Raw genomic sequence first — 13297 nt, forward strand, 5'->3', positions numbered from 1 at the left:
AATTTTCTAGGAGTAAACCACCGCCCATCAATCCTCCACGGTCTTCCCCAAAAGATGCTGCCGTCCGCCTCGCCCACGGCTGGGGATCTGGTCCGTAGGCCCAGGGGCGGAGTTGGGGGGAGAGAGGGGCAGTCACCTACTCCCGTTACCCTTCCCGACCAGGAACTATGGGAACAGTGAAGTAACTACCCGAGAGGTCCCCACCAGCTTGGGCGGCCTCCTGCCGCACCCAGGGCCCCCCGTCAGCAGGGATGTTCCCAGTCCCGCTCACCCGCCCGGGTGGTGTCCGTCAGATCGTGGTTGGCCGCTCCCCGGGGAAACTCCCTCAGTTTCCGGCCGCTCAGGCTCAGCACCCCGGTAACCGCCGCCTCTTCCAGCGCTCGATCAAGGGAGCGGCTCCACGAGCCCGGGCCAGGACCAGGTCCTACTCCAGAGCTTGAGCCACAGTTAACACCGGAAAGGTTACCCCCCGATGCTACTGGGCCAGAATATTCTGCAGCTGTACCCACAGCGACCAAGCCCGCCGCCGCCATTTCCCAGACAACTACCAGACCCACTGGCTCCGCGCATGCGCAGCCAGACCTGATGGTTGGGCGGGGAAAGAAATTTATAGACCCCAGACGGTTTGCTTGATGGATAAGGCTGTGGTGCCCCTCCATGCATCTAGGCGCTTGCCTCCACTCGCTACTTTTTCAAAGGAAAATAAAACAAAAATCTGGAGCAGCCACTGCTCCTCTAGGCTCCAGGTACATTTTAAAAATGCCCCTGCAAAAATATCTTTCAGACAACACTCCTCACCAGCTTTCTTCCCTCAGTACTCGGAGGGTTAGAGTAAGCATTAAGTCAAGGCTTCTTAACACTTGCTGCCTGAAACTTTGGCTGGGATGCGACGTAAAACATTGACCAACTTGTTATTCTGTAAACCAAATGATCCAAATGGAGACTTGTGCATGTATTCACTACTATTGCCTGATGGAAAAATAAAAACTAGACTGGCTCCCAAACTCCACAGGTCTCACCTGAAGGATTGTACACATATATTGTAAGCCCTCCTTCACTTTTATGAAATAGTTCTTAACAAAACTAAAATGAGTATCTTAAATAGTACTTGTCCCATTAGGCAAAATTTTAGGCAGCATAAACAGCATTAAAGTCTAAAATTTTGGTCTGACCAAAATGACCAAAAAATGATCTGACCATAATTTAAACGTGAAAATTAAAGGTAGAACGAGAGAAAATGGTTTTTTAAAAAAGAAACTATGTAGTTTCTAAAAAGTGGAAAATATCACATTTTAAACCAATTAGACTTCACTTACATTGTATTCTAGCATATTCTTGGGTGTTTTGGGGGGGGACATTTAAGCCATTACTGCCATATCATGTAAATTTCCCCAATATTCAATTAATCATCAAATATTTACTGTGGGAAATAGAAGAGGCTGTCAGATACAGCACTTTTCCTAGGAGATTATAATGTATTTATAGAATCCAGACAGAACAATTAGAAAACAAGACACAAAAAAGGCCTGAGTAGGGGTGGTATGATTATCAATCAGAATTCAGAGAAAAGGAATCTATTATCATGGATGGCTGAGGTTTTGAACCAAATCTGCATTAAATGAGGTAGGCTGGAAGGTGCGAGTAATATTACAGATTGTGAGGAGGATCAGCAATGACCAATCCCAGGTATGATTTATAATGGTACATGTGGAGAACACCAGCGCCATGGGCCAAAGATCATGTCAGAAAACATAAGAAAGTAATGTTGGAGAGATCCTACACATCATTCAAGGCCTAAATCTTCATGAAACCTTGATTAGCATTTCCCCAACTCCTAATTGGAAGAGATTGAAAAATGTTTAATCTCAGTGCCACAGATGATTAGTAAGGACTACTCAGAGTTGTTCTATGAACTCAAGACTACACATTAGGTTCTTCAGCAACAAGTTTCACATTCAATTATCAGTGTTCTTTATGAGCATGGGTCACTGCAATGTAAGTAATATATTGATATTTGTTATTCCTGGCAAGTAACATTTATCCAATGCATGAACTGGGTTTTATTCTGGTATTCCTAAAATTGTTACTCTTAAAAAGATTTTAAACTATTTAAGAGCAGGATCTCATTTTATATTTAGAGATGCAGTATATCAACCAAAATGACTAAAAGCATAATCATATATTCCACGCTAATGCTACAATACTATAGGTATAGTTGCCAGATCTTTCTAAAATGGACTACATATCATCTATATTTGATTACCTATTACTTTCCACATTTACACTAAACTGTCCTGACAAGTCCTCCGTAATATGACCACCTTCCTTTCTACCAGTACATCTCATTATAACAACATTCCATACAAATTGTCATCTCCGCATTTCTGGCCAGCTTTATAGACTGATGTTTCGATTTTAAGGTCCTTAATATGTTAAACTCTATCATCTTCCGTAACTCAGGGCTAAGTGTATATATAAATATATATATATATATATTTTTTCCTTAATGGGCAAACCTTTCCCCCCCCCAAGTTTACTTTTCTTAGAGAGAGAGGAAGGGGAGAGAGAAACATCAATGTGTGGTTGCGTCTCACACGTCCCTGCTCTGGGGACGTGGCCTGCAACCCATGTGCCCTGACTGGGAATCGAACCACTACCCCTTGGTTTGCAAGCCAGCACTCAATCCACTGAGTTATACCAGCCAGGGCAGGGCAGAGAATATTAATAGGAGTTAAAAAATAGTAGAAAAAAGCAGAGACAGAAGGTGGGTTATGTACTAACAAAGCAGAGGTTATGTACAAATACAGGAAAGAAGGTTGGGAGGAAAGAAAAAAGAATTACAGCCCTGAGCAGTGTCGCTCAGTTCCTTAGGTGGCATTCTGCAAAGCAAAAGGTCACAGGTTCACTTCCTGGTCTGGGCACATGCCTGGGTTGCAGATTTGATCCTGTCCCAACTAACTGATGTTTCTCTCTGGGTCTTTCTTCTGCCCTTCCCTTTTCTACAAATACATAAGTAAAATCTTAAAAAAAAAATTACAACTTTTGAGAACAAAATAAGTATGTAAATATTTGAAGGCCAAAAGAAAGGCTTGTGATAAGAGGAAAATGAAGGTGCTATATATACCATTATACTAGAATAAGTCCTAGGTAAAGCTGGAAGACAGATCAAGGACTTACTTTTCAGACTTTGAAGGACTTAAGGTTTCACTTACAAAGGAAAGGTAGAATATGAAGGAATTCTCATTCTACTCCTTCAGTATTCTTCATAAAGCAAGTGACAAGATCATCTTGCAAGAACAAGATATAAGAAATAGAGTCATTGTGGGAAGTTCATCAGTCTAGTGATGAATAAAAGTGATGAGACACAGTTGCAAAAAAGCTGTGAGCAAAAGGGCTACAGGGATCTATAGTTTATTCCACTACTGCTCTGTAGTCTGGAAGCAGTTGAAAAATAGGCAGTGGGAGTTATTTAATGTTAGAAATAGACACAGAGAATGCCCCTGCTTCTTCCTGTTTTATAGACTTAAAGTTTAGAGCAAAGGTTTCACTCCAGTGTTAATAGTTCTCTCCAGCTCTACATCTCTCTACACAACATAGAAATAAAGCCTTTCTCCCTTTCTACTCACTAAAAATATAGTCATTCCTTTAAGGCTCTACATTTATAAACTCAAAGCAGTAGGGTTAAAATCTTCATCAATTCCAATCTCTTCAAATGTAAAGCACAGAAACTGGTTTGTTGAATATAGTCAATGTTTGGTCCTTCCCTTTCTAACTCCTTTAATAAGCACTAATAATTGATTTCTTAAAGCCTTATACGAGAAAATTTAGACAATGTGATTTTTCTTCTCACCAGGGAAAAATGGATGTATAAATTCAACACATATATACTAAGGAAATAGTATTTCTATTCATTTTTAAACATCTGAAGACATTAAGAACAAGGAATTTCAGTTCCAGAATGGTATCACATTACCTTATTTTATCAAACTTTATGTTGAAAAGACTTCAGATAATAAACTATAAAAGCAGGGAATAAAAAGACATTAGAAGTCAACAATTTATAAGCAAATCTCTAAATCCCTATTATGGTCCACTATAGTCCAAAATTCTTGTTGTAAATGACTCAGCTCATTGGTATTGTTTTTAAAAAGGGACAAATTCCAAATTGATCTATGCAAAAAGCTCTTTCTTTAAAGGAAAGCTTAAATCACATGTTTATTTCTCTACAGTGGCAAAAAACAATGATATAATTCTGACGAAAGTTCAAAGGTATACTGATCAGAATGCAGAAATCATTTTCTGCCCTAATACTGCCTGAATTCAGAATGTATGTTATCAATTCTCTTTAGTGCAAAGTCAGCTATTTTTTCCTCACTCTTCTCTCCTTATAGTAAATAAACAGAAAAATTCCCCCCACAAAAAAACAAAAATTACCCTGACACTGTGTATTTTGTGTGAATTATAAAGCTATTGACAGAAAAATATGATATACATGTCTATTCTAATAAAAAATAACCATTGGTCAATGAAGCCTGTTTTCTTCATACTCAGAACTATTTTATGATTTGCTTATAATTAAAATTGTGGTATTCTGTACCAATGAGTGATGCTATGTTTGCTTTTGCCATTTTGAAGACTTTAACTTCTCAGGTTATTAATCAAAATTATTGTATGAGTTAGCCAGTAGAATCTTTAGTTTAAAACAACAGATGAGGCGTTTTTGGAATGTTTAATATAATAGATATTTTTGGACATTTTTAGTAATATAGGCCCTTTGCTCAGCATTTGAATGTTTCATATATTTTTATTTCACAGTTATTATCCCCTCCCCAAGATTGCTATGCAAATCCAATGCCTGAATGACGTTTTCTAGTAGTTTGACCTACTTTTTGAGGAATAGTTTGTGATTCTAATGCAGGTGTCTCCATTACTGTTACCATTACATTGAGAAAAAAGCAAAACCCCTTTGTTAGAATTACTGCATGTGTTTATGGGAAAAATATTTTATCAAGACTAGAATTATACAAATGAGCAAAAACAAGTCAGTCAGCTTGACTATGGAGTGGTGGCAATAATCTAAACCAGGGGTGTTAAACTCATTTTCTCCGGGGGAACACATCAGCCTTGCAAGTTGCTTTCAAAGGGCCGAATATAATTTTAGGACTGTATAAATGTAACTACTCCTTACCAGTTAAGCAAGAGCTCGGCACTGCCACCAAGTAGAAACAAGGTACCGGGCCAGATAAAACAAGGTGGAGGGCTGGATTGGGCCTTGTGTTTGCCACCTGTGATGTAAACCTTCCAGAAGACAATGAGCTACACCTAAGCTCCCTTAGAATCTGAACAGACATAGGAACATAGAATTGCCATTTGAAAACTGTGACTAGGTAGTCTGGACCTCAGAGGCAGATGAGCCAGTAGCCTCAAGTCATCTCAAGTACAGGAACTATATTGGGATTATAGTTATATAAATTTGAACATTGAGTGTAACTTCTTTTAAGAATATTTGTAAACTTGAAGCTAAGCAGAACTGACTCTAGTTCTTCAAGTGTGATATTGAGTTGACTCTTTCTTCCTTTACCACCTCATTGTTCCCCTTCCTTTTCCTAAGGCAATAGTGCACAACTTAGGTTATGTTGTGCTTCAAAAATTTGAATGAAAAACTTCATGTCGTGATCTTCTCTTTTTTACAAGACACTTGTTCGTCATCTTGTTTAAAAGTAAATGTTCTCTTCTGCTTTTGAAGTGCCCTTTTGTAAAAAAAATGTGGTGAAGTTTATGCCTATTAGAAAAAAATACATAGTCTGATTAGGAACACTAGTCTTTTCTAATAAGTCTGTCTACATAACTTAAATACCAAAGTACCGTAATGAAGTCTCATAATCACCACAGGCAGATTTACTTACTATACCACAAATGCTAAAGTACTACCATTTCTTAGATATCTGACAAGCCTCACACCATTCCACTACTTTCTGTGGGTGTCCAATTCACAGGAGTAGCTTATTATGAACTAAGAATTAAAGATCTAACCTCAGAATTCCGGCCAAGATGGAGGCATAGGTAGATATGCTTTGCTTCCTTGAACAACAAAAAGAAGGACAACAACCAATTAAAAAACAAAAAACAACCAAAACTGACAGAAAATAGAAATGTATGGAAGTCAGATAAACAAGGAGTTAAAGAAGAAACATTCATCCAGACTGGTAGGAGGGATGGAGAGGATGTGAGAAAAGGTGGCAGCTGGCAGACCGGGCAGTCCCACATTCAAGTGCAGATAAAACAGGAGGGACAATTAGAGACCAAGACAGATCATGCAACCCAGGATTCCAGCTTGGGAAACTAAAGTCTCAAAGCCTCTGGCTGTAAAAATCTGTGGGGGCTGAGGCAGCGGGAGAAACTCCCAGCCTCACAGGAGAGTCCGTTTGAGACATCCACAGGGTCCTAGAATGTACGGAAGCCCATCCACTTGGGAATCAGCCCCAGGAAGGCCCAATTTGCTTGTGAGTAGCAGAAGAAATGACTGAAAGTAGGGCAAGAGCCCAGCAAGTGGCAATGTTCCCTCTCTGACCCCTCCCATACTCACAGCACCACAATGTAGCAATGTGGGTTGTCCCACCCTGTGAATCCCTAAGGCTAGCCGAGACAAAGAAGTATGGCCCAAATGAAAGAATAGATCAAAAATCCAGAAAAACAACTAAGCAATGAAGAAATAACCAAGATGCAGAGTTCAAAACACTGGTAATCAGGATGCTCACAGAAACGGTTGAGTATGGTTGCAAAATAGAGGAAGAAGTGAATGCTATGCAAAGTGAAATAAGTAAAAAACATACAGGGAACAAACAGTGAAGGGAAGGAAACTGGGATTCAAATCAACAATTTGGAGCAGAAGGAAGAAATAAACATTCAAGCAGAACAGAATGAAGAAACAAAAATTCAAAAAATTGAGAGGTTTAGGAACCTCTGGTACAACTTTAAAGTCCCAACATCCAAATAATAGGGATGCCAGAAGAAGAGGAAGAACAAGAAATTGAAAACTTATTTGAAAAAAATCATGAAGGAAAACTTCCCCAATTTGGCAAAGGAAATAAGTCTTCCAGGAAGTCCAGGAAGTTCAGACAGTCCCAAAGTTGTTGGACCCAAGGAGGAACACACCAAGGCACATTATAATTAAATTACCCAAGTTTAAAGATAAAGAGAAAATCTTAAAAGCAGCAAGAGAAAAGGACACAGTTACCTACAAAGGAGTTCCCATAAGACTGTCAGCTGATTTCTCAAAAGAAATGGGGCTGGAAAGAAGTATTCCAAGTCATGAAAGACAAGGACCTACATCCAAGATTAGTGTATCCAGCAAAGCTATCATTTAGAATGGAAGGGCAGATAAAGTGCTTCCCAGATAAAGTCAAGTTAAAGAAGCTCACCACCACTAAGCCCTTATTAGATGAAATGTTAAAGGCACTTATGTAAGAAAAACAAGATCAAAACTATGAACAGTAAAATAACAACAAACTCACAACTATCAACTAAACCTAAAAAACAAAAACAAACTAATCAAACAACTGGAACAGGAACAGAATCACAGAAATGGAGATCACATGGCGGGTTATCAGCAGGGAAGGGGAGAGGGATGAATAGGGGGAAAGGTACAGGGAATAAGATGCATAATTGGTAGAAATAAAATAGATGGGGAGGTTAAGAGTACTGGGAAATGGAGAAGCCAAAGAAGTTATATGTATGACCCATGAACATGAACTAAGGAAGTGAATGCTGTTGGGAGGGGGGTTGCAGGGTGAAAGGGCAATAAAGGGGTTAAAAAAATTGGACAACTATAATTGTATAATCAATAAAATATACTTTAAAATAAGATCTAACCTCAAAAAGATTCTGCACACACGTCTTGGAACACTGGATATCACTTAACTAAGATGTAAATAGAGGGGTTGAACTGGGTGATCTCTAAACACTCATCTAGGCTAACATTCTGCATTTTAAATAAATTTGACTTTCTATTTTATTTTACATTAAAATTTATTTATTTTAGCGTGTGTGTGTGTGCAGGAGAATAAAAGAAACATCTATTTGTTGTTCCACTTACTTATGCATTCATTGGTTGCTTCTTGTATATGCCCTGACACGGACTGAACCCTGAACCTTGGCAATTCAGGATGATGCTCTACCCAACTAAGCTACCCAGACAGTGCCTTTGATTTTCTATTTTAACTCACCCTGGCTACTTCCTGTTGGGGGTAGTGTTGGGGGGAAATGTTAAAATGCAGTTAACAGGATTCAATATCAGTTTTGATTTACCAATTTAATTGGTAGGTAGCGTTTCAAATCTAAAAATTATAAATATAATCACTACAATGTTTGTTGTTATATAGAACAATCTAAAAACCACAACATAATCTTTACAGCTAAGAATAAATCATTTGAGACCTGTAACATTTTATTTGTTAAAAATTAACAGCTTCAGAATATATCTAAATGTAACTTTTCCAAAAAACACCAGAAAGTACAGTGTAAAGCTTCTCCTCGTTAAATATAAACTTTCATTTTGTGATGCACTGCATCAATGTTTTGCATACACCTTGATGCAAAGAAAATTTTTAGTTACATCTTGTTTTTGAAAAAAACATTTTAAGAACTGATAAGGATGACTACAACCACATTCCAAGAAAGAAAATTTTCCTCCAACAAAGCATAGTCTTATATTTATATATAACACATTAGCACTGGAAAATTTTAATTTAGTTGTAACAAAAGCAAAATTTTATATTAAAAAGAAATGAAATTATAGATGCATGAAGAGCAAAAGTTTAATATACCAAAAACACTGTGTTGTTGCTTAATGCAGTTAATGTTAATATTTGGGGCAATTTTAATGTTTTCCAAAAAAATACATTAATAATAGTTCTGTATATTTAAAATAAGAAAATGAAAACATCTTTATACCATATTTTCACAAACTGTTCTAAAGACAGCAAACTCATGCTCAGTTGTTTTTCCTCTGCTTTAAAATAAACTACCAGTAATTCTAAACCAGTCTAAAATGTATTGGTCATGGATCGTATCTAAGCATTTGTACTTGCAAAAATGTTTTACAGTGAGTGAGCCCTTGGCCTAAAGAGAGATGAGTTTATTTTCAAATTGTATGACCAGCTTCCGATAATCCAACATCAATAGATTTACTGGCAAAATGCCAGATATTAAGGATCAGATTTAATTCTTTGGTAGAAGCATGAAACTGGTTTTGATAGCTTCCTGTGGCTAGCATAAACCAAGTAACCGTAGGAGACAATAATGAAGTCTAGTATACAATGCAAGGCTGACAGGAGCCATAACTTAATGCCTTCTTTTTTTTCTTAACAGAGAAATCAACACTAATTATACTCCAGGGAAGCTAGCACCTACTTAGAGGATTTAACATTATAGCAAATCAAAAGGTTAAGCTTCAACATGACCAAACTTGTAAATGAATATTTTGCTGCATTTTGGCATTATACTGTAACTTACAGTATACAACCATCTGAGGACTCTTAGCACTAGCTTGGCACAACTGACGACTAACTCTTCCCATCCCTCCAGAATATGGCAGGAAATAATCTTTTTCTCACCACAAATGCCTCAACTTTATACAAGTAGTCAGAGTGAAAGGTATAAAAAAGGTTACAACATAACTCTATTATCATTTCACATTTTTTTCTTCGTGACATATTCAAGTATATTTTTGTTTTTGGAGCTGTATACTGTTTAATTTAACAAGCTTCAATGTCTATAAAGTTCAACTTTTCAAATAAGAAAAGTATAGGACTTTATGGCTATTAATTTTACTATCAAAATATCTAAGGGACTCAAACCATTTTAATAATTACAATTTTTCTAAATACACTTGAAGAATTCTTTGCGAACACTAGACTCAAGACCACACTAAATCCAAACCTATGACCAGGGTTTTAAAGTTTATCACCTCAGTAACCTGTCTTCAACCTGCTACTTCCCCTCATGCTTTCTTCATTTACTTATGCAAATTGTCAGATTTTTACATTGGGCTTTCTCCTTCAAGGCTCTATTAGTTAATTCTGTAAACATGCATTTATGGCCTTTAAACAGCAACATTTTTAAACTGAGACTAATGCCTAGAGTCACATATCTTTTTAAAATTTCAACTTTAAAGATTTAAAACTCTGGAGCATTAACCTAACACTATCTGAAAAATGAACTAAGTTTCAGATATTTCCATAAATCTTAAAACCCAAAAGTGCAATTCTAATTTTTTAAATATCACTAGTGAAGAAAAGTCAACTGCACTTATTACATCAACACTATTAAAGGATAAGTGATGGTAACCAAGGGGCCTACTCATATTTCTGAAGACCAAGATTTACCATGGCAAAGTATAAAAAATGGGCAAAGGAGATGAGATCCTAAGTACCGCTATCACAAAAATAATCAATTTCTGTCTTTCTGTCTTCTTTCTGCTGTATGAGGAACCAAAGAAGTCAAACAGCAAATTGTTCTGTCTGGGTCAACCAAGAAATCTTTAAGAACAGAAAGGCATATTCCCTGTTATTCTTTCAGGGCATTATTTATACATGTTAAAAAAATTCAAAAATAAAAATAAGAGTATTTAGCCTTGTGAATATTTTGAAATAAAGTTTCTTGAATTTCTGTGATGAACTCTTCAAGCAATTCAACTTTTTTAACAGAGTCATCACTCAAAAGTCCCTTTAAACATGGGTTCTATCCCACAGTTACAAAGCGGCTTCCACCTTTGCTGAATGTGAGAGTGGCTCTTTGTTCCTTCAGGATCCCAAATCGCTCATTCAAAGTCATTCCTGTCTAGAGAAAGTAAAACAAAACAAAAATTAACAACTTGACTGTAAGCCTTATTTACTTTGGAACAATGTGATCATAATGGTAATTCATAGTAACAATAACTAGCATTTCCTGAAATTTATGTGTATGAACTCTAATTCTAACAAAAAACCATTCAAAACAGGCAAATTTAGTGACTTTTAGAGAAGTTAGTTTACTTGCCTACTTGCACAGCTCCAGAGTTTAAACTAGGAAGTGTGACTCAGAATCTCCCCTCAGTACTATACCGCCTACATTATTCACTACATAAAACACATACTATAATGACTACAAGTCATACACCCAAAGATTTCTCTCCCTGAATTATTTTTAGTCTCTGCAAATATTGCTACCAACTCTAGTGATATCTCTGATAAAAGTATAGTTGGTTAGTCTTGTGAATATTTTCAAATAAATTTTCCTGAATTTCTGAGTTCTTGAATTTCTGTGAATTCAAAATCAAATCAAATCAATATCTGGTTTTTGATGAACAGAAAGCACAACCAAATTATATTCATCATTTCTGAAAGGAAAGTAGCAAGGACAAAATAAAGTAAAAATAAGCAAAATTAATTTGGTCAAATTTCTGTCTTACTTCATATCTTAAATTCTGCAGATTTTTATGTCAATATATACAAACAAAGCATTTGACAAAATCCAACACCCACGCATGATAAAAATTCTCAGCAAATTATGAATAGAAAGGAATTCCCTAAATCTGACAAAGGAAATCTACACAAACCTAGTGCTAACATCATACTCAATGATGAAACATTTAATGCTTTCTTCTCAAGCCTGGGGACAAGGCAGGAGGAATACATGCTCTCACCACTTCTATTCAGCATTGTACTGAAGGTCCTAGCCATTATAATAAAGAAGAAAAAGAAAAGGTCTAAAGGCTGGAAATGAATTTGGAGGATGACATGATTGTTTACACAGAAAACCCTAAGGAATCTACAAAATTATAAATATTAAGTGAATTTTAGCAAAATCACAAGATCCTAGGTTATTACGAAAATTATCAAAACCACAGTGAGCTATACCACTTCATACACATTTGGGTGGCTATAATCAAATGATATGCAGTATCAAGTGTTGGTGAGGATGTGGAGAAATTCAGAACCCTCATACATGCTGGTAGCAAGGTAAAATAGTGTAGCCACTTCTTTGGAAAACAGCCTGGCAGTTCCTCAAAAGGTTAAACATTGAGTTAGAGGTGACCTAACAATTCCATTCTTAGGTATTTACCAAGGAGAAATGAAAACATAAGTTCATATAAAAACCTGTAAAGGTTCTGAGGTGTATTATTCATAATAGCCAAAGAATGGAAACACAAATGTCTATCAACTGATAAATAAACTATGGTATATCCATATGATGGAACATTATTCAGTAATAAAAAGAAATGAAATATTGATACACGATGAGGGAACCTTGAAAATACTATTCTAAGAAAAAGAAGCCAGTCACAAAAGAGCACATATTATATGATTCCATTAATATGAAATGTCCAAAATAGGCAAATCTGTAGAGACAGAAAATGAATAGATCAGTGGATTCCTAGGGTTGAGGAGACTTAGGACACCTTATTCAATCATTTTGTTTTGTTAACTAAAATATTCTTAGTGAATGACCCAAAGAAATACAAGGGGAAAAATTTACCTGTTTTCCAACACTATTTATGTCAAATTGTAGGGGAACACCTTTAGGAACTTTCTTTACATCCGATTGCTCCCGCTTTGTCAAGAATGAGGGTACAGCAGTACGAGTTAATCGTGGTTTCTGAGTTCTATTAGAAAAAAATTAAAATGAAATTAGACCAGCTTAATAATCAAAAGAAGAAAAATAAATAATTTAGTACATAAGGACATCTGACTTATACACATGTTCAAATGTGTTAGGGCAACTCTTATTTGTGTTCTCAAAAAAAAGCACATGGTTCTTAACTGACTAATTTAGAGACTAAAATGTAATACCTCTTTAAGTAGAACTATAAACTTTTCAACAACTTGGAATGATTGCTGATTTCCAAGTCTTGATCTTCTACTAAAATAAAACAACCTCTGAAGTCTCATTAAAGACCTATCTTACATTCTTTTCATTTCAATCATTACAATGGCTAGAGGAAAAACACCATAAACGTAGAAAGTTTATAATGCAATAAATATAATGGAATGGTTAACAAAATTAAGGTTATCTAGATAAAAGAACACCCTATAAAGACTTCTAAAGGAAGATAATTAAAAAATAATGTTCAAAATATACTGGAAGAGGAGAAGGGAACAAGCAGGTATAGTTTTCCCTTATTATTATACATAAAAATAGATTATATATTATTTGTTATAGCTATACCAACTTTAAAATAAAAATATAAAATTGTTGCTGTGGCCGGTTGGCTCAGTTGGTTGAGTGTTGTCCCATACACCAAAAGATTGTGGGTTCA

The 13297-nt window shown here is 36.2% G+C and overlaps 2 protein-coding genes across 15 annotated transcripts in view; both read right to left on the reverse strand.

Moving 5' to 3' along the window:
• LRCH3 (leucine rich repeats and calponin homology domain containing 3) overlaps positions 1 to 2991 on the reverse strand; it is a 144221-nt gene extending 141230 nt beyond the window's left edge. For 4 of the 14 annotated variants that reach the window (XM_045185982.3, XM_024578226.4, XM_045185976.3 and 1 more), the window contains exon 1: positions 272 to 2537. In XM_045185982.3, coding sequence (XP_045041917.2) covers positions 272 to 659 — 388 coding nt within the window. In that variant the 5' untranslated portion in view covers positions 660 to 2537. Of the gene's footprint in view, positions 1 to 271 lie in introns of all 14 variants that reach the window. The other 10 variants (XM_045185981.3, XM_045185983.3, XM_045185977.3 and 7 more) reach the window with 7 other exon arrangements.
• Positions 2992 to 8296: 5305 nt separating this feature from the next.
• Positions 8297 to 13297, reverse strand: part of FYTTD1 (forty-two-three domain containing 1) — a 28109-nt gene continuing 23108 nt past the window's right edge. Inside the window, exons 8-9 of the mRNA XM_024578056.4 lie at positions 12517 to 12643; positions 8297 to 10839 (exon numbers count right to left, since the gene is read on the reverse strand). Of these exons, the coding sequence (XP_024433824.1) occupies positions 10741 to 10839; positions 12517 to 12643 (226 nt within the window). The 3' untranslated portion in view covers positions 8297 to 10740. The remainder of the gene's footprint in view (positions 10840 to 12516; positions 12644 to 13297) is intronic.

The sequence above is a fragment of the Desmodus rotundus genome, chromosome 2, assembly GCF_022682495.2.
Source record: "Desmodus rotundus isolate HL8 chromosome 2, HLdesRot8A.1, whole genome shotgun sequence".
NCBI classification, from domain to species: Eukaryota; Metazoa; Chordata; class Mammalia; order Chiroptera; family Phyllostomidae; genus Desmodus; species Desmodus rotundus.